We start from the raw sequence: 21,702 nt of genomic DNA, 5'->3' as shown, positions 1-21,702 counted from the left end.
AAAAACCAAAGATTTTTATCACTGGATCAGATGCACCCTTAACTAATCAGAGTAAAACTCAGTACAGAACTTTTAACTAAGTCACAGCAAAAGTCTTCAGTGGCAAAGCCCTCCAACTGTGATACCCACAGCCTTGGTTCCATCCTCCCACCCCAGACTCCCTTTGGTCCCATCCTTGCCCCCTCCTCAGACAACTGAAGAGCAGATGTAACACAACCCATGAATACAACAGCCTAAGTTAGGCCTAAGAGAAATGCAAAGAAATTGATTACAAATAGAAAGATAAATACAACACTCAAATAGAGGTTTTCCTTATCTTGGGAAAGGTACTCCTTTCCCAATTTGGAACCAGTCCATTGTTCCATGTCTAGTTCTAACTGTTGCTTCTTGACCTTGTTGCATACAGGTTTCTCAGGAGGCAGGTAAGGTGCTCTGGTATTCCCATCTCTTTAAGAATTTTCCACATAATTTTCCACAGTATCTAAAAATAAAAAAGAATGAAATACCAAAATAAATAGAAGGAAAAAGTAAAGAAAGTCAAGAATTAAAAACTGAGTTCTAATTAGGAATACTTTTAACTGCAAGTAGCAGAAAACCCAGCTAACTGTGGCTTAAACTATGCAGACATCAATTGTTAAGACATCCAGAGGTAGGCAGTCCCAAAATTAGTTTGGCAGCTCACTGAGTTCATCAATATCTAGGCCTGTCTTATGTTTACATTCTGTCAGCTTCCATATATTTGCAATATTGCTCCTCATGACCACAAGATGGTTGCCATAGCTCTAAGATTCACAGCTGCATGCAACAGTATTCAAAGCAGAACAAGAGGGGAATCAAAGCAAAGGATATTCCTCTTCCTTTTGAGAAAGGAAAATACTTTCCTAAAAGCTCTCAGCTTATTTATCCTGGTATTTCATTGGCCAGAAGTGGTTCATATGTTCACCCCTAAACTAATCACTGGCCAAGGCAAGAGAATAGTGATAAATCCATCCCTTGCTAGAGATATTAATGTTGGAACTAAACTGGGATCTGTTAGCAAAGAAGCAGCAGGCAACTAGGTGGGCAGTCAAAATAACAATCATTATTGAATTCAGAGTATTCTAACTTGTTATGAGAATCACTGGAAGAAATAAAACAAATCATACACTTTCTAAAATGCTAGAAATAGCATATAAAGAAACTACCATAGGTTCCAACAACACAAGAGATGATTCTACACATGGGCATCACCAAATGGTCAATACCAAAATCAGATTGATTGCATTCTTTGCAGCCAAAGATGGAAAAGCTCTATATAGTAAGCAAAAACAAGACCAGGAGCTGACTGTGACTCAGATCATGAACTCATTATTGCAAAATTCAGACTTTAATTGAAGAAAGTAGGGAAAACCACTAAAAAATTCTGGTATGACCTAAATCAAATCCCTTGTGATATACAGTGGAAGTGACAAATTCAAGGGATTAGATCTGATGGAGTGCCTGAAGAACTATGGACAGAGATTCGTAACATTGTACAGGAGGCAGTGATCAAAGTCATCCCCAAGGAAAAGAATTGCAAAAAGGCAAAATGGTTTTCTGAGGAGACCTTACAAATAGCTAAGAAAAGAAAAGAAGTAAAAGGCAAAGGAAAAAAGAAAAGATATATCCATCTGAATGCACAGTTCCAAAGAATATCAAGGAGAGATAAGAAAGCCTTCCTAAATTATCAATGCAAAGAAATAGAAGAAAACAATAGAAGGGAAAAGACTAGAAATCTCTTCAAGAAAATTAGAGATATCAAGGGAACAGTTCATACAAAGATGGGCACAATGAAGGACAAAAATAGTATGGACCTAACAGAAGCAGAATATATTAAAAAGAGGTGGTAAGAATACACAGAAGAACTATACAAAAAAAGATCTTAATGACCCAGATAACCACGATGGTGTGATCATTCACGTAGAGCCAGACATTCTGTAATGTGAAGTCAAGTGGGCCTCATTACAAACAAAGCTAGTGGAAGTGATGGATTTCTGGCTGACCTATTTCAAATCCTAAAAGATGATGCTGTTAAAGTGCTACAGTCAATATGCCAACCAATTTGGAAAACTCAACAGTGGCCACAGGACTGAAAAATGTCAGTTTTCATTCCAATCCCAAAGAAGGGCAATGCCAAAGAATGTTCAAACTACCATATAATTGCACTCATTTCACATGCTAGGAAGTGAAAGTCACTCAGTTGTGTCTGACTCTTTGTGACCCCATAGACTATACAGTCCATGGAATTCTCCAGGCCAGAATACTGGAGTGGGTAGCCTTTACCTTCTCCAGGGGATCTTCCCAGCCCAGGGTTCGAACCCAGGTCTCCCACATTGCAGGCAATTCTTTACCAGCTGAGCTACAAGCAAAGCACTACTATATACTAGCAAGGTCATGCTCAAAATCCTTCAAGCTAGGCTTCAACAGTATGTGAACTGAGAACTTTCAGATGTACAAGCTGGATTTAGAAAAGGCAGAGGAACCAGAGATCAAATTGTCAACATCTGATGAATCATAGAAAAAGCAAGAGAATTCCAGAAAAACATCTACTTCTGCTTCATTGACTACTCTAAAGCCTTTGATTTTGTGGAAAATTCTTAAAGAGAATTGGGAAAGGAGTATGTCAAGGCTATATATTGTCACCCTGCTTATTTAGTTTATATGCAGAGTACATCATGTGAAATACTGGGCTGGATGAAGCACCAGCTAGAATCAAGATTGCTAGGAGAAATATCAATAACCTCAGACATGCAGATGACATCACCCTTATTGTAGGAAGTGAAGAGGAACCAAAGAACCTCTTGATGAAGGTGAAAGAGGAGAGTGAAAAAGTTTGCTTAAAACTCAGCATTCAAAAAACTAAGATCATGGCATCCAGTCCCATCACTTCATGGCAAATAAATGGGGAAACAATGGAAATAGGATTTTGGGCTTCAAAATCACTGCAGATGGTGACTGCAACCACAAAATTAAAAGATGCTTGCTATGACAAACCTAGACAGCAAAATCTATGATAAACCTAGACAGCACGTTAAAAAGCAAAGATGTTACTTTGCCAACAATGGTCTATATAATCAAAGCTTTGGTTTTTCCAGTAGTCCTGTATGGATGTGACAATTGGACCATAAAGAAGGCTGAACACTAAAGAATTGCTTTTGAACTGTGATGTTGGAAAAGACTCTTTGAGAGTGCCTTGGACTGCAAGGAGACTAAACCAGTCAATCCTAATGGAAATCAATCCTGAATATTCATTGGAAGGACTGATGCTGAAGTTGAAGCTGAAGCTCCAATACTTTGGCCACCTGATGCAAAGAGCTGATTGATTAGAAAAGACCCTGATGCTGGAAAAGATTGAAGACAGGAAGAGAAGGGGATGACAGAGGACAAGATGGTTGGATGGCATCACTGACTCATTGGACGTGAGTTTGAGCAAGCTCTAGGAGATAGATGGTCAATGACAGGGAGGCCAGGCATGCTGCAGTCCATGGGGTCACAAAGAGTCGGATATGACTGTGCGACTGAACAACAACCACCACCATAGGTTATAAAGCAAAAGATAGCAAACAAAAGGAAATAACCTATATCATTAAAGATATTAACCCATATCATTAAAGCAGTATGGTACTTGTATTGATACTTGTATAGACAGAAAGACCAATTGAATAAAACAGGAAGTTCAGAAATTGACACAGATATTTATGGAAATTTATTAGTGTATGCATAAAGGTAGCATCCCAAAGCTATGGGAAAAATTACAAACTTTTCAGTAAGTTGTACGAGAAAACTAATAGATAATCTAAAGAAAAATAAATTTGAAATCCTAATTTATTCACCATACCCAGGATAAATTCCAGGTCTTAACATAAGAAAAGAGAGAGAGAGAGAAGGGACGGAAGGAAGGGTGGAAGGAAGGGAGGGAGGAATAAAAGAAGGAAGAGATTATGAAAGTACAAGACAAAAAAGGGCAAAGTCTTTTTTTTTTTTTTTAATTATAGAACAGGAATTGGCAGTATTTTAACTGGTTGGTCAACATAGTAAATGGGCTTCCCAGGTGGCACCAGTGGTAAAGAATCTGCCTACCAATGCAGGAGACATAAGAGACGTGGGTTCAGTCCCTTGTTTGGGAAGATCCCCTGGAGTAGGGCACAGCAACCCACTCCATAATTCTTGCCTGGCGGGCTACAGTGCATAGGGTCGCAGAGTCAAAAGTGACTCTAGCGACTTAGCGCACATGCATGCACATAGTAAATAGTAGCTGCAGCTACAAAATTCTGCCACTGTAGCAAATGAGCATAGCTGTTTTTCAATAAAGCTCTATTTACAAAACAAATGAAAGGCTGGATATAACCCTTGAGCCATATTTCACAAGCCCCTGATATAGCATGTGAAAAGTGTTTTAAACTAAGACCCCAAACTCAGAAGCCACTAAAAAATGTTGATATATTCAACCACAAATTAAACACTTCTACAAGGTAAAAACAAAACATTCAGTTCAGTTCAGTTCGTTCTCTCAGTCGTGTCTGACTCTTTGTGACCCCATGAATCATAGCACGCCAGGCCTCCCTGTCCATCACCAACTCCAGGAGTTCACTCAAACCCATGTCCATTGAGTCGGTGATGCCATCCAGCCATCTCATCCTCTGTCCTCCCCTACTCCTCCTTCCCCCAATCCCTTCCAGCATCAGGGTCTTTTCCAATGAGTCAACTCTTCACATGAGGTGGCTGAAGTATTAGAGTTTCAGCTTTAGCATTATTCCCTCCAAAGAAATCCCAGGGCCAATCTCCTTTAGGATGGACTGGTTGGATCTCCTTGCAGTCCCAGGGACTCTCAAGAGTCTACTCCAACACCACAGTTCAAAAGCATCAATTCTTCGGCGCTCAGCTTTCTTCACAGTCCAACTCTCACATCTATACATGACCACTTGGAAAAAACAACACATTAAGGATAGTAAAAAGATAAAATGATAAACCATGAGTAAATATTTGCAACTCATTTCAAAATGGGATAAAATTCCTAATATATAAAACTCTAGAACTCTCTCCATTATTTTTTGCTCTTCCCTAATTATTCCCATTAGCAGGCCAACCTACTCCTTTTCCCAGTCTTAAAGTCTTAAAAAACCTTTCTTTTGACCTCATTTCTGTCACCAATTACTACCTCATGTTCTACTCCTTTTTGCAGTGAAACTCTTGGAAAGAATTGTTTCCAAGATCTTTCCTCTCTTTCTCCTTTAAGCTCTGCTGGTCCACCAAAACTGCTCTAGTCAAGATTCCTACATTGCTCAAGACAGTGGTCAATTTCAGCCTGTATCTCAATTGACTTTTCAGCAGTATGTGCTGTAGATATTCACTTTTTCTTCCTGAAAAAAAAAAAAATTACACTTGACTGTGAGAACACCGAGCATCAAATTCTTGGTTGTTCTCTACATCCTTGGTCCCTCCATCGCAGGCTACTGTGCTCATCTCTTGTCATCTCCTGAACTCGTCAATTTCACTCACTGCTGGACTCCACTGGGGGCCCTTGTCTTTCTTAACTGGGTTCCTGGTCAGTCTTACAAATTGTCACAGCTTTAAACGTCACCTAAAGGTAAATACCTCCGGAATTTAAGTCTCAAAGCTAGATCACTCTCCTTTACTCCAGATTCCTACATACACCTGACTTCTCCCCTTGCAGTCTAATAAACATTAAGATCTTACCATATTTTCAGCTGAGCTCCCAATGTCAACCTCAAATGTACTCTACCCAAGGTTACTTCCATTATGATGGGAGGTAACCCCATCCTTTTAGTTGCTCAGGCCAAAATATGTGGGACCATCTCCTCTTTCTTTTACACACTTCACTCTACCTTTAAAATATATCTGGAATCAACCATTTCTCGCCTCTCCTCTTCTACCACCTTGGTCCTAGTCACCATGATGTCTCATTGCATTACTCTACTGGCCTCCCAACTGGCTTCACTACTGCTGCCCAGGCCCTCATCAGGTTCTCAATGCAGCAGCCAGAGTGATTCAGTTAAAAATAAGTCAGATTATATCACTCCTCTGCTTCAAAACCTGCAGTGAACTCTCCAATTCACTGATGGAAGTGCCAAAATATGTACAAAACACTCTAAGATCTTCTCTCTTCCATTTCTCTCTAACCTCATCTTTTATTATTCTTTTCCCCTTTTACTTTGCTCCAGCCCCAATAGCTTCCTTCCTGATCTTTGAAAATACCAGGCACATACCTGCCCTAAGGTCCTTACATCAGGCTTTCCTCTGCCTCTGTGGCTCTGCTCCTGTCATTTGCATGGCTCACTCCCGTACTTTCTTCAAGTCTTTGCTCAGTGTCATCTTCTCAATGAGATCTGCCCTGACCACTTGTGTTATAACAAGAAATATATTTAGTCTTTGTTCCTGGTTCCTAAAAACAGAGTTCCTAAAACCCTTGTTATTTTGAGTGATAAGGGTGTTAGGTGCATATTTTGTTCTAATATTTGACTCCAGTTCCTGACACAGGAACTTCTAAGTCCTCTGGACTCTCCAGAGTGAGAAGGGTGTCTTTTGTATGCTAATGAGATGATGGAAGGTCCTAGAGGGCTTCAGGTTGGGGGCTGGTCACAGAAAACCAAGTCATAATTAGAGGCTTGGAACTTTCAGTTCCTACCCTGCAACCTGCAAGGAAGGAAGAGAAGCTAGAAATTGAGTTATCACACATTTCTGATGAAATCTCCATTGAAAAACCCCCAAACTGTAGGGCTCAGACAGTTTCCAGGTTGGTGATGATCTGGAGGTGCTGGGAGGATAATGCATCCAGAGAGAACATGGAAATTTCACGGTGCCCCTTTCCCATACTTTGCCCTTCATTTGGCTGTTCATTGTGTCCTTTACAAAACCCTTTGTAATATACCAAAAAACTTAAGTAAATGTTTCCATGAGTTTTGTAAGCCATTTTACCAGATGTTTTGTGAGTAACTGGTGGCTTGTGGGAACCAAGTCCAATATAAATTGGTTCAGGTTATAACCCCAACCCGGAGAAGGCGATGGCACCCCACTCCAATACTCTTGCCTGGAAAATCCCATGGACAGAGGAGCCTAGTAGGCTGCAGTCCATGGGGTTGCGAAGAGTCGGACACGACTGAGCGACTTCACTTTCACTTTTCACTTTCATGCATTGGAGAAGGAAATGGCAACCCACTCCAGTATTCTTGCCTGGAGAATCCCAGGGACGGGGGAGCCTGGTGGCCTGCCATCTACTGGGTCGCATAGAGTCGGACACGACTGAAGCAACTTAGCAGCAGCAGCAGCAGCAGCATAACCCCAACCTGAACCAATTTATAGCTGGTTGCTCAGAAGTATAGTTGACAATCTTAGACTTAAGGTGTCATCAGAAGTTGGGGGCAGTCTTGTGAGACTGAATCCTTAACTTGTGAGAGCTGCACTAAGTCCAGGCAGGTAGTATCAGAACTGAGTTTCATGGTAGGACATACAATCAGTGACCACTGAGAACTGAAGGATTGCTTGGTATAGAAAAACTCACACATTTGCTATCAGAAGTGTTAGGAATAGAATAAAAGAAAGTGTTTTCTTTTTTTTCTTTTACCACACAACTTTCCCATAAATCCCCACTTGCACTTTTAATCTCCCTTCTCTGACAATTAGTTTTCTCCATAGAACTCATTATTCTATGTTATGGGAATGTTTTTTGTTGATCTTTAGTTGCTAAGTTGTGTCTGGTTCTTTTGCAACCCCATGGACTGTAGCCCACCAGATTCCTCTGTCCATGGGATTTCCCAGGCAATAATACTGGAGTGGGTTGCCATTTCCTTCTCTAGTGGATCTTCCCAAACCAAGGATAACCCATGTCTTCTGCATTGACAGGCAGATTCTTTACCACTGAACTACCAGGGAAGCCCCATTGGGAATATAATGATGAACAAAACATATGCTGTCATAGAGCTTACACTTATGAAATGTCAGAGACACCAAGCAAATAATAATATGTATAATAATACAGCTAATTTGACAATGACAGCTATGAAAGTATCTTTAAAGGGAAAGATTAAAGTGCTATGAAAACATACAATGAGGCAAGATGGAGAGAAACCTATTCTAGATTCAGAGATTATAAAGAAATGACATGCAGAATAAAATATGAAGGATAAGTGGGAGTTGGCCAGTAGAGTCAAAGGAAAGGAGAGTGTTCCAGGCAGAGAAAGCATATGCAAGAGTCCTGGGATGGGAAATAGTTTGGCATATTAAGGACCCTCAAATTGTGGTTTATGCCCAGTTGTGTCCAACCCTTTGTGACCCTTTGGACTGTAGCCTGCCAGGCTCCTCTGTCCTTGAAATTTTTTAGGCAAGAATACTGGAATGGGTTGCCACTTTTTCCTCCAGGGCATCTTCCTGACCCAGGGATCAATCTCTTGTGTCCTGTGTGTCCTGAATTGCAGGCAGATTCTTTACCAATGAACCATTGGGGAAGCCCCTTATGTAAAATGTTAAAGTTCTAAACCAGATGTCTGCATACTTTCTATTGGCTTCCCTGGTGGCTCAGTGGTAAAGAATCCACCTGCAATTCAGGAGATGCAGGTTCAATCCCTGGGTTGGGAGGATCCCTTGGAGAAGGAGATGGCAGCCCAGTATTCTTATCTGGGAAATGCCATGGACAGAGTATCCTGACAGGCTATGGTCCATGGGGTCACAAGAGTCAGACATGACTTAGTAACTTAACAACAAAATACTTTCTATAGAGAGCCAGAGTAAATATTTTCGATTTTGTGGGCCAGGATTACAACCCCTACAGTACGTCTGTCATAATTTCTCAACTTTGCCATTGTAGCAGGAAAGTGGCCTTAGACAATAAGTAAATGAATGGGCATGGCTATGTTCTAGGAAGACTTTATTGATGGAAGTGGCTCAGACTATAGTTTGCCAATCCCTGTTCTTAATAATAGGCTCCTATGAAACTCAGTTTCATAAAAATATTTCTGATCAAGATGTATTCTTTAGGGGTCAATTTAGTGCTGGGAATCACACTAGGGATACAGAAATAAATAAAAAGTGTGTAGTTCCTTCTCTTATGGCATTAATAAATATTAACAATATCAATATAATAACTAGATAATACACTCAAACTGTAGCTAGGGGCGGTTAGTAAGTTCAAGGTCCTCTGAATTTATAATAGGGGATCTAATCCAGCCTCAAAGACTAGGAAAATCTAAAGTGACGTTTCAATGTAAAACTAGAAGGATGTGTAAATGTTGGCCAGGTAAAGAGTTGAGAGAGAGAATGTCTCAGAGGAGGAATATAGCACTATGAAAACCCAAGTTGAAAGGTTATTTAAGGATCAGAAAGAAAGCCCATGGGCAGGAATATAGGGAATGAAGGAGAAAGTTAGGTTAGATAAACCTAGGAGGTACATAAGGCTCAAAATATGTGAGCCCTGCACTTCAATTTAAGGATTCTGAAAATATTTTGGACTTCTATGAAATTTAAGAATTAGGAATTTCAGAATTAGAAAATTAGAAATTTATGTTCATGGAAGCTCTATTTTGGATAATCTGTACTCGTGGCTTGATCAAGACTTTCTGATTTGGACATTTAGCCCTGGATTCCAGGTATGAGCCCTTAGCTGGAGGTAGAGATTTCAGACTCATAAACCATGGAAGTAGATGAGTTCACTTGTTTAGTGTGTGCAGAATGGAAGAGTTAAGGGTGGGGCTGTAATTACAGAAGGGAAAGTTAGCAGAGAAGACTGTGGCCAGTTCAGAGGGAAAGAAAGTGACCCAGAGGACAACAGTGAAGGCAACAGTCAAGAGAAGTCAGATAACTAGTAAAGGTCCTTGCAGCTTGCAATTTGGAGGTCTTACTGATAGCAGGTTCAGTAGCTAGATTCAGACAAACTTACATTGCCATGGTTTTATGACCAAACCAAAGTGAAGAAAAAGAGACAATGAGTATAAACATCTTTTTTCCCCCCAAAGCCTCACTACGAAACTTCTACTTCTGGGTAAGAAATAAAAAGAGGAACTGGATTTGCCCTCCTGTTTGAATATCTGAAACACCAGACAAAAATACATGAAACAACATTCAAATACATTGGACATCAGGCAGCAAAGGACAGTGATCTCTTAGAGATGGGAAACAACTGAGGGGAGCTCTATGACTATCTCAGCTCACTGCATGAAGAAATTATCCAGGTTGCAGTGTAGAGGGGGAAACTGAAACAGCTGAAGTTTATGAGTAGAGTACCGGATAAGAGAGAGAACACTCAAAATCTTCAGAGTGTCCAGCTCAAATATATAATGAATTGCTGAACAGATCATGCACATGAAGAAATCACCTGAGACCAGGAAAAGAAATGCTTAAAAGGATGAGAGGAAACAGTGCCCAGTGTCCACAATATAATCCTGTTCCAACAGCCAGAGGGAAAAGCTTCATAATTCAGGGGACATCAGCTATCAATTAAAGTAAGAAGGTGCTTTCCTTGAAAGTGGGGAAAATTAAACCTAGACTAAAGCCAGCTCTGGGCACACGTGAAAAAACCTTAGATGCAATGGATCAAACTACTCCCAGTTTTTTAAACTGTGTCCCATAACAAGGCTCAAAAAAAGTTTTAGGACTGTAAAAACATCCAACAAGACAGCAAGATAAAATTTACAATGGCTGACATCCTTTCCAAAATTATCAGGTAGACAAAAAAAGAAAATACAAGTCATAGTGAGGTAAAAATAATCCAAAGTAGCACAGAAGTGATACCAATGAGAAATAGTAAACAAATTATTATTAATGTACATTCAAGAAGCCAAAGAAAAGATTGGACATATTAAGACATGAAAGAAATAAAAAAGGATCCAAATTGAAATTCTAGAGATAAAACTATATGGTCTTTGTAGTGATTACACATTGCAGAGGAAAATATTAGTCAACATACACAAAGAGCAAAGCATACAAAAGCAAACAGACCAGCAGTGAACTGTGGGACAACATATACCTATGATGTGACCTAGCCGTTCTATCCCAAGCAGTTCCCTAAGAGAAATAAAAGCATATGTTGGTATAAAAGTTTGTAACAAATGTTTATAGAAACTTTATTTGTAATAGTCCAAACTGGAAACAACCCAAAATCCATTAGCAGTTGAATAGATTTTTTTTTAAGTTTAAATTATATCCATATAACAAAATCCTACTGAGCAATAAAAAATGAATTATTGATACATGCAACAACCTAGGTGGATCTGAAAACAATGATTCAGAATGACAGAAGGCAGACAAAAGATACCTACCATGGAATTGCATTGATGCAAACAAATGTATAATGACAGGAAGCAGATCAATGGAGAAGGGGAACAGGGACGAGCAGGAGGTAGGAATTACAAAGGGACATGAGGAAACTTGATTGGAGTGATGACTTCACTGGAATATGACCAAGAATGTACCCAATGGGATATGCTAAATATTTGTAGCTCAGTGTTAGCCACTCAGTCATGTTTGACTCTGCAACTACATGGACTGTAGCCCGCCAGTCTCCTCTATCCATGAAATTGTCCAGGCAAGAATATTGGAGTGGGTAGCCAATCCCTTCTCCAGGGGATCTTCCTAACCCAGGGGTCAAACCCGGGTCTCGCCCATTGCAGGCAGATTCTTTACCATCTGAGCCACCAAGGAAGCCCCATTTGTAGCTTAGTATATCTCAATTGTATCTCAACAAAGCTGTTAAGAATAAGCATAAATAAATGATTTTGAAACAAAGGAAAGAAATGGTTCAGCAGCTAAAAGTGCCTCTCTTTTTATCAAGAATGGAATAAGACTTAGAAAGTGTTTTGCTCTAACTTTAGCAAAGGCTCTTTCATATAAGCATTCCTGAGCAGCCCCGAGAGCCTGGCATTTGTGTTCCTGGCATATGTTTGTGTAATGTGGCAAGAGGACGTCACCTAAGTGAAAAGGATGTTGGTCTTCAAAGCCACACACACACACACACACACACGGGATTGCTTGCTGCACAGTAATTGGTATTTAATTCAATGCTGTTAAAACAGCACAAAAACAACATGTCAGTTTAACAGAATCACTTGTCATTTTAGCATGGAAATAACTTGTAACTTAGTGCTTTAATTCCTTAACATGCCATTTATTTAGGAAGATTCAGACTTCTAGAAGTATTCATTCAGGGAACTTTAAGACCTAATCCACTACATGAAATCCTGACCCTGTAAAAATAGTTTATGAATCTTTCATATTCATTCTGTAGGTTTAATGCGATGGGCAAATTAATGATTTTTTTAAAACCTGTTTCAATTAGAACCCACGTTCTCAATCAATTAATCAAACCTATTTGGCACTATTCAAAGGCCAGCAGATAAAAGAAAATTGCTGTTCATTTGACTACCTGGTCGATTTGGACCAAAAATTTTCGTTCGCGCTTTAAGGAGTCTCTCCGAGCTTAAAACTCCGTACTTTTTCAGCAAACCCAGATAGTGTCCCACCTCTGAGTAGTTCTCAGTCGCTACACACTGTCGGTAACGACTGGACTCCCGGCGTTTGGGCGAGTTCTTGGAGAGGGCCGATCTCCACCAAAACCAAGCTGGGAAAAGGGACGAAGCCACAGAAGGTTTTGCTCAGCCCTGGAGGAGTGGGGTGTTGGGGTCCTCTAGCTCGGGACTTCGGGCAGACTTCTGGGAGCTGCTTTAGGCGCAGGAAAATCCCGGCACCAAGTTTTCTCCCCCGAAAGCACTCAGGAGTCGTGTCCGCGACCTAGCCACACGGATCCCAGAAAGCCTTTACCACGTAGCGGATACGGGTACCCCAACCCTGGTGCTCAGCTGGTGGTAGTCCAGGTGACGGGCGACAGAGAAGATCTGGGCTGCTCCTATCTCTGGCAGGACTAGACAGGGCGTGGAGGACGGCAAGGTTTGGCCGCCGCAGGAGGGCAGGAAACTTGTGCTTTGGCGTGGTCCCGTGCTCTCGGAGCACGTTGCTGCGCTAGCATCCTGCTAGCTTCCCTTTCCTGGGGCCTGGCTGGCGCTGGCAAATTGGGGTGTGGGTGGCTCCCAGAGCTGAGGCTCGCGCGGCAGTAGCTCTGGACCCCCTCCCTCATCCCCCGCCAACGGGGGCGGGAAGCTGCGGGGTGGGAGTAGCGGAGCGTGATTGCCCGAGGCCCCTCCTGCCGTGGCTAGGGAGAGCCATAAAAACCCTGTTGCAACCTGCTCCGGACACCCCCTTCTGCCGGCTCTCACCCCTAGAAGAGGCTCGCCAGACTACTGAGCCCTAGCCACCCAGCCACGCCCGCCAGCCAGCCAGCCCGCCACCGTGAGTGCCAAGACCCGCTTACTTGACGCGAGCCAAGGGAGAGGGGGCGCCTGTGAACTTGCCGGGGGCGCTGGGAGGGTCGCGCCCGGATCCCTAACCCCTATGCGCCGGGCTTTCAGGCGCCTCGACGCGCGCTAGCCCCTTTTGGCGGCTAAATTCCACCTGTCCCTTCCTGTTCCCTCTGATGGTACAGCTACCCTCTCCCCGACCCTCCTGGCTGCGCCGGCCCTCTGGGTTATCTTATGGTGGATAAGGGGGAGAACACGAGCCCCATCCCAGGACAGCTGGCAGTTTCCTCAAGGGTCGCCGCCTGGAGGGAGGTTTCCCAGGCAGCGCTCCGGAATGAGGAATCCCCGGAGCTTGGAAGAGCCGCTCCCTGCCGCCTCTTGGGATCTTTCGGATCCGATATGAGACCCACCGGGGAGGGAGCCGTTCTCTCCCCTCTCCCAGCCAGTTGCCACCCGAGTACTGTTTGCCATCACTGTCGAGCTCCTGCAGCGGGGCAGACCAAAACTGAAAAAGGAGAAACTTCTTCCCTCTAACAGGGCGTTTGGGGAAGAGGGTAGGAAAGGGGTAAGTTCTCAGTGCAGGGGGAGGAACTTCTAATCTGTTTTTCAAAGTGTTTTAAATTGGCGCCGGAGCCTCCCCAACTCAGCGCCTCTCACCTCCGAATCCTTGGCTCTGCTACTGGACCAAAGTTGCTCAGAGTTTTCGGGCGGAGCAGAGGGGCCGGGCCAGAGCAGATCTTGACCTGAACCCACAGGATGGCCTCACCACTCTCTGCTCCCTCTGCGTGACTGGGTCGAGCGTAGATTGAAGGTTGGGGTGTAGGGGTCGTAGGAGTGGGATGGGCGCTGGGGCCAGAGAAGGAAGGTTCGGAGCTTGGGTCCTCTGAATCCCCTAAGCCCCCTTCGCTGCACCTTCGGTGTCCGCAGATGCTGGGTAGCAAGCGACTGGGCTTGTCCGGACTGACCCTCGCCCTGTCCCTGCTCGTGTGCCTGGGCGCCCTGGCCGAGGCGTACCCCTCCAAACCTGACAACCCCGGCGAGGACGCTCCGGCGGAGGACTTGGCCAGATACTACTCAGCGCTGCGACACTACATCAATCTCATCACCAGGCAGAGGTAGGTGGGCTGCACGGGACTCCGGGAGCGCCCCACTTGCACACCCGGAGATCATGGGCATCTTGAAGGACAAGGTCTTTTTCTTTTTATTTTTTGTGTCCCAGTGCCAGACAGCATCAGGCACATACTCAGCTCTCAGTAAATGTTTGCACAGGGAGCAACTGCCTCGGCCACTACTGCCACAAAATCCTGATCCCCAGACTCAGGTCCTCCAGTCTGGAGGTCTGACTGGCCATTTCCTCTCACCCATCCCTTTGTCTTTTTTGTTCTTAGAGCAGTCGGGGGACTGTTTGGAAACCTGGATAGGAAAGTACCCAGTGAAAGGGGTCAGGAGGGGGCTGGGAGGTGGCTATTAGCTGAGAGGGCTGCAGGGTATCTAGAAAAATAACAGCACAAGCTAAGGAGGAAACAGCTGGGTCACCAAAGACTGCCAGATTTTTCAGCCTGCCCAGACTGAAGTGAAAAGACAACTAGAACTATTTCCCCCGTACAGTGTTTTATTTCGGTCTGAACCCCTTACCTGAAAATCCTGCTCCTAATAAGTAGAGATTTAGCATGAAAACATTAGTCTAAAATGCTGAGACTTTTCCCATTTCATAGCAGGTGAGTTCGGAAAAGAAAATGCCCACTTGGTGCTTTTTTAAGGAGAAACTTACAATGATCTGTTCACTTTAGGATGAATCCAGGGATTACATGTAATTTGAGAAATTGTCATTTTTATTCTGAACGCCTAGAAAGCTAAAATGAAAAGCCACATTTCATTCTCAACATCAAATCTTAAGCAAAAAATCAAATTCAAACTATTTTAGGAGTAACATAGGATTTAAATTTTGTTTCCAAAATTAATTCATCTTAGTTTTGAATCATTCACTTTTTAAACTTACTGAGATCAAATGTCCTTAATAAGCTGAAAACAATGAGCTTTTTACAAAGTTTAATGTTATTTAACATATTTAAGTTATGTTTTTATTGTTTTTTCTTTGCTGTTTTACTATATTTCAAGGAATAGTTGGAAAGAATTCAAAGTGGGGAAGAATTTGTATTAAAGAAAACTCTAACTTTGATGAAACTTTCTGTTTCATCAAAAAGCTTTTAAAGAACCAATTTATATGAAATTAGAAATATATGAAAATGCTAGAATTAAATAGCATTGGTTTATGATCCCTGAAGTCTGATACTTTTCACTAGTGAAAATCAAGAATGTCTTATATCTTAATAGACCTTCAGAAAGTTAATTGCTTCATATTCTTGCTTATACATCATAAAGACCAGAGAAAAAAATGTACAAATTGTTTTTTTTTTTTCCCCTAGGAAAGACTTTGTTAGTTATTTAGTCCGTTAATTATAGCATATAGTGGAGCTTAGTTTTACAAAGATGATTGATATAAACCTTTACCATTGTGTAAAGCTTTGGCATTTCAAAATGTTTTCCTAGGCATTACTTTGTTCAGTCTTTACCTCAAAGCTTTGAAGTGAGTATAATTATCACCAGTTTACAGATCATGAAATTAAGGACATTTCATGAAAACCTTTTTTAGGGGTGATTAAATTGGAGCCCTCCTCCTGATCTCTGGATGTTGTCACTACTCTCAGCACTTAGAGTGATCTTCAGCACCTTTGAGGAGGAGAAAATAAGGGAAAGGGCTAAGATTCAGGTTAGCAAGTGTTCCTGAAGCAGTTTCCCATCTCCTCTTCATATAAGTTCCTTCTTAGAAACACTCAGAGGCTCATAATCTGCACCCACCACCTCCATTCTATACTCTGATCATCTTCCCACCACACATATCCACTCATATGCACATTTGTATTTTTGACAATTACGTTTATACACATACATTTTAATTTGGTATAGATGGTACTGTGATATTCTCTTTCCTCCCCTTTTCTACTTGGTTCATGTTCTAAAGCTATATACTCCTCATTCATTGCTTCCAAAGGTGGCATCATTTATTCTAGAGCATCAATCTACCACATTGTATTTTTACAGTCATCTATATCAGTGGTTCTCAACTGGGGTTGACTTTATGCTCTCCAAGAGATTGGGCAATATCTGGAGACATTTTCAGTTGTCATAATGGTGGGATGGGGTGGGGTGGGGTGGGGTGGGGTGGGGTGGGGTGGCATGGGGTCTACTACTGGCATCTAGTGAGTTAGGCCAGGGACGCTGCTGAACATCATGTGGTCCCTAGGACAGCCCTTGATGATAAAGAATTATCCAGCTCAAAATGTGCACAGTGCCAAGACTGAGAAAACCAGCCCTGGACTAGAGTTTCTTCCTCCTAGTCTCATTGTTATCATCTGGGGAACTTTTAGAATATACTGATGCTGAGCTGCACCCCTGAGGAGTTAAATCAGAATCTCCCAGAGGGTGGGACCTGGGCTTTTTCAAAACCCCCAGGGTGATTCTAATATCTAGCCAGGTTTGATTTTCCTAGAGATGCCGTCTTTGAAAGATAAAGCATTGTCAAGAAGAAGGATAATCCAGAATTAATTCGAGATGGGAGAACAGTCATTGATGCTGCTCTGGGTACCTACTGCTTTGTGACTACAAATTCTTCTATTGCAGACTTAAGTTCTCTAATGGTAAATTGGAGAAAATATTCACCAGTTCTTTAATTCACTGGAGCATGATGAAAATAAACGAGTTAAGGTTGCCCAAGAGTTTTAGGATTAGTAAAATCAACTGATGGACAGAATAAATACATATAAATTGCTGCCTACTGTCTGATATCACAACACCAGAAAATCTTTGAGGAAATCTCACAAATGATGGGGGCGAGAGAGTTGGCTTTGCTTTGGTATTCCTTGAGTCCCTGCAAAGGAGCAATAATAGGAACGCTTTCCTCCAAATTTAGATTTAATTGTGCTTGATAGGCAGCTAGCATATACTCTCTATCAGCTTTATTCCGCTGTTTTATCTGATATCTAATCAATCCACAGTAGACTATTGTTTTATTTGTGAAAAAAAAGCAGCTACTGATGTCCAATGCTCTTTTTGAGAAAGGGAAAAATAGTGTCTTCAAAAAAATACAACTTGGTGTAGATTTCTCAGCTCCTTTTGCAGAGAGAGAGAGATAGACAAACAGACCAGGTCCTCACTCACCTGGGGCCAGCAGCATATACTACCCTGGCAGGAAAACATAACCTTGAATTCATATATTGTTCTACCCATACCCTGCTATGGGAGAAAAGAGACCAAGAACATTTCTATGGACCAGTAGGTTTCCTTCGTATTTTCAGGGCAGATTAAAATCATGTCAGGAGAGAAGACTTTTAGCTTTTGGCACCCCAAATAAACATGGAAAATATAGGACTCAGAATCTGTTGGTAGCTGTGAGAATGGATGCATTTCAGCAGCAGTAATGTGCATTTTTGTATATCACTCTGTTGCTTTCAGAGCATTGTGACTTACAGTGGATATTCATCAAGATTCTAATTTAAGCAGGAATTATGATTTTGTTGGTGTTTTATATTTAATACCACAAATCTTTCTTTTCTAAAGGTGTTTATGGTTTCTCCAAACTTGCCTTAAAGGACTTTTACTCCCCTAACCCATTGTTTTTTTTCCAGATACGGGAAACGATCTAGCCCCGAGACCCTGATTTCAGACCTCTTGATGAGAGAAAGCACGGGAAACATTCCCAGAACTAGGTATGAAAAGACTTATGTGGGAACACTGTTGCAGAGCTCAAGGTGGTCAGGGAAAGGAAATCAGAAAGGACTGCTGGAAGAAGGTGTTGGGATGGGGTCCTCCAGACCAGGTAAGATTTGGACAGAAGGAGTGATGGGAAACAGAGCATGGAGGACCTTTCTCTTCACATACTCATTTACAAATCTCTGAACTTGTGGGATAAAATTTTCTGATTCAACTTAATTTGATGCTCCTTTGAAATTTTCAAATATAAATGATTTTTGCCTCAAAAATTACTCTATAGAAAATTTCTAATTGGCTTAGATTGGGGAAGCATAGGGTATGCCCTAATATCTACATTGAAATAACCAACTGTCTGTCTTTGGCTGAGGTAATCTTTAGTTCTTATAGTCTACGTAGAGGATTTACACATCCTTGGAAATGTTCCCTCCTGGCTTCACTCCGGTCACACTGGTTTTACAAGAAGCTGTAGATAAATCAAGGGGTGCTCCTGTTTACTTTTTGACTTATTTTAGTTCATCTGATGTCACATTGTAATTTATCACATTCAGTGAATGAGCATTGAACAACATGTTATTCTTAGGGCTTGCTTGGAAACTTGGGGCTTTCTTGGAGTGTGGAGCTGCCTTAGGACAGGTGCCCTCTAATATCTAGGTGTCAAACATTGGGCTGGGGTCATTCTAGGTAAAGACTGCAAGTGAAAAGATGCCTGCTCCTCCTCCTTTTCCATAGCTGGCTCTCCTGTCCCAGGCCCACTGTCCCTTCCCCCAGTAAGATGGCCTGTCTACCTTAAACCCAGAGCTCTACAACATCAAGAACCAAGCTCCCCAGAAGAGGTCACTAGAACACTTGCTCTGTGCATGTGACTGGCTTGTCACTCTTCATTGGGTTCTCCCTCTGTTCTCTTGTGGAATGGCCAGACAGTGTGAAGGTGCAAGTCTAGAGTTGTCAGGTTTGTTTTCTCTGAAGGACACACAATTTGGATTGGAATAAAACTCCAGTGCTCTTGTCCCTGGTGGCACTAGCAGACTTGAACAGCAAATGCAAGGGAAGCAGGTGGAAAACTCATAAAGGTGTTTTTAAAATACTAAGCAATACATGCTTTGATGTTTCATTAATAGGCATATGATATTTGTCACAGTAATAAGTTTAGGATATGCTATATCTACTCAAGATTAGAAATATAATCATCCAGACCAACCTACAGCCTTAACACTGTTGTTTTGTGGCCCAAAGTCACATGGCTGGTGAATGAAATAGAGTTAATTGTACTCTGATTGACAGCTTCAATCATGTGCATTTAGATGGAGACAAAACCTGACAGCCTTAAAATTGCCTGTGAATGTGATTTTATTTAAAAGGGTTCTTTATAGTCTATTAAACAGCATCTTACTACATAAAAAGCCTTGCAGGAAAACACAGGAAGCATATTCAGAGTTGAATAACAATAACTTTCTTTTTACAGTTTCATGTGATTCCTATAGTTTTGATCTTCAGAAATATTGCAGAGTTCTTTGGCTTCTTTGATAAATACAGAGACTTTTAAATATTCCCTCTGAGATTTGCCTGAGACTCCTGTTAACATGAGTGAAGCTACTCAGCTGGGGTCTCTGTACATTATGCCACAGTCTCCCACTCTGATATTCTACATGGTCTCCTATTTAGAATGCCAGCAGCCTTTTCAACAGTTTCTGATCATCTTTAAGCTCTGAGCTGGATGTCTCACCCTTGCAAGCCTCCCAGGAAGTTAGAAGATTCTCTTACGTGCTTTGCTTTTTGTGTTTGACAGGCTGGAAGACCCTTCTATGTGGTGATGGGAAAGGAAACTTGCTCTCCAGTCTCTGCCTCTTTTTCAACCCCCATTTCATCCTGTAAAACTAGAGTCTGCCAGTCCTCCCAATGCATGCAGCCCCTGTGCTCACCTCTGCAGTTTCCCTTTGTCATCATTGTATATATGTGTGTTTAAATAAAGCACTATGCACTCAAAAGTGTGTGCTCCTCAATGCAAAATCTGCTGTTGCAATAGTAAGAAATATTTGAAGTTATTCATTAAATCACAATCTCCCTCAAGTAGCAGATTCAAGGTTTGTTTCACCAATATTAAGGCAGTGGCTATGGAAGATATAAAGATATGATTTATGATGACTAAGACTCAGCTGTGGGGTGTGTGTGTGTGTGTGTGTGTGAACAGCAGACATATCTGAAACACTGGGCAGAGCAATGCTAATTTGGAACAATTTTGTTGAACTTTTCCCCCATTCACAGGGAATTCTTGTTAATCTTGTTAGCCTATGCTGTCAGCAGAAAGGGTTGCTGTCTAATAGAACCTTCTGCAAAAATGTCCTGAATCTCCTCTGTTGAGTATAGTAGTCACTAGGCACACATGATTTTTGAGCACTTGACTGTATCAAGTGCAAACAAGGAACTGAGTTTTACATTTTAGTGTATCTTAAATAGCCCTGTGTTTCCAGCGGCTACCATATCAGACAGCTCAGATCTGCACATTTCCTTGGGCCACTACTCTTAGAATTTGAGTCATAAACAGAAACACACTGAGTAGGATAATTATCTTTTCACACAACATGGGGTATGTTAATTTAGCTACAGGTTATTAAACTCCCCCTCTCTTTCAGGTACTTATCTGCATAGGCTTAATGTTATTAGATTCTTATGTGTAATTTCTAAATCAAAGAAATGGGTCTCATTCTATATTTGTGTTTTAAACTACACTCTAAAAAATATGCATAAATATTTCTATGTGATGTCTTAAAACTGCTTACCAAATCCTGTAGCACATCATGACTTAGGGAATTGTATGGTATACAAGATATTCTGTGTTCATAAAGCATTCTAATGTTTTTCCAGTGCCCTTATGAAAGGAGCCAAAAAGGCCCCTCATCCTTTCTATGACGTGAGGACATAGCAGGACAAGGGTTGGCTATGAATCAGGAAGCAGGCTCTTACCAGACATCAGACCTGCTGGTGCCTTGATTTTGGGCTTCCCAACCTCCAGAACTGTGAGCAGCAAATCCATGTTGTTTTTAATCCGCAAAGTCTATAGTAATTTGTGATAACAGCCCAACAGGATTAAGACGTTCCTAAAAAACAAAAATTCACTTTAAGAAATATAATAATGGTAAACTTTAAATTTTAAACTTTAATTGCAAAGCTACATTCCAAGAGATTCCATAGTAGTTTTTCTGAAACATTTACAGCCTGATAACCATTCTTGGAATGGGTTTAAATGCAACATGTCACCCATCTATCACTGCAAATTGTAATCATCTTCACTAGAGTTACAGTAAGAACAAATTCAACCTTCATTAACGACATGCCTATGAGCAACATAGTCATTATGAAGTAAATGTATAAGAATTTATGAAGCTCTCCTCTGATCCTAGATTTATCTGACATTCTATGAGGTATAAATTGTGTATTTTTTTGTAGATGCCACTGTGTTTTTATTTTGATCCTTTCACTGCTCGTGACACATTCAAGTAGAGGATTATCCCCCTCCCCCCCATTTTCACCGGTGAGGAAACTGAGGCCCAAAGAAAGCAAATGACTTTTCCCACCTCATTCAAGTCAGGGAGGTTTGCTGGTAGCTGCTGTGTTTACA

The 21,702-nt window shown here is 41.6% G+C and overlaps 1 protein-coding gene across 2 annotated transcripts; it reads left to right on the top strand.

Annotated features, from left to right (window-relative positions):
- Positions 1-13,051: 13,051 nt before the first annotated feature.
- NPY (neuropeptide Y) lies at positions 13,052-20,071 on the top strand. Of its 2 annotated transcripts, none has more exons than XM_006055260.4 (4): positions 13,052-13,308; positions 14,244-14,431; positions 18,002-18,082; positions 19,873-20,071. In XM_006055260.4, the coding sequence occupies exons 2-4, from the start codon at positions 14,244-14,246 to the stop codon at positions 19,895-19,897; spliced, it is 294 nt and encodes a 97-aa protein (XP_006055322.2). In that variant the 5' UTR covers positions 13,052-13,308; the 3' UTR covers positions 19,898-20,071. The 2 variants fall into 2 exon arrangements, with proteins under 2 accessions (XP_006055322.2, XP_044803144.1); XM_044947209.1 differs by lacking the exon at positions 13,052-13,308 and adding an exon at positions 13,738-13,870.
- The last annotated feature ends 1,631 nt before the right edge of the window (positions 20,072-21,702 follow it).

This window comes from Bubalus bubalis, chromosome 8, assembly GCF_019923935.1.
Source record: "Bubalus bubalis isolate 160015118507 breed Murrah chromosome 8, NDDB_SH_1, whole genome shotgun sequence".
Classification (NCBI taxonomy): Eukaryota; Metazoa; Chordata; class Mammalia; order Artiodactyla; family Bovidae; genus Bubalus; species Bubalus bubalis.
The sequence above is the reverse complement of the archived record's forward strand: the minus strand, read 5'-3'. Positions and strand labels throughout refer to the sequence as shown.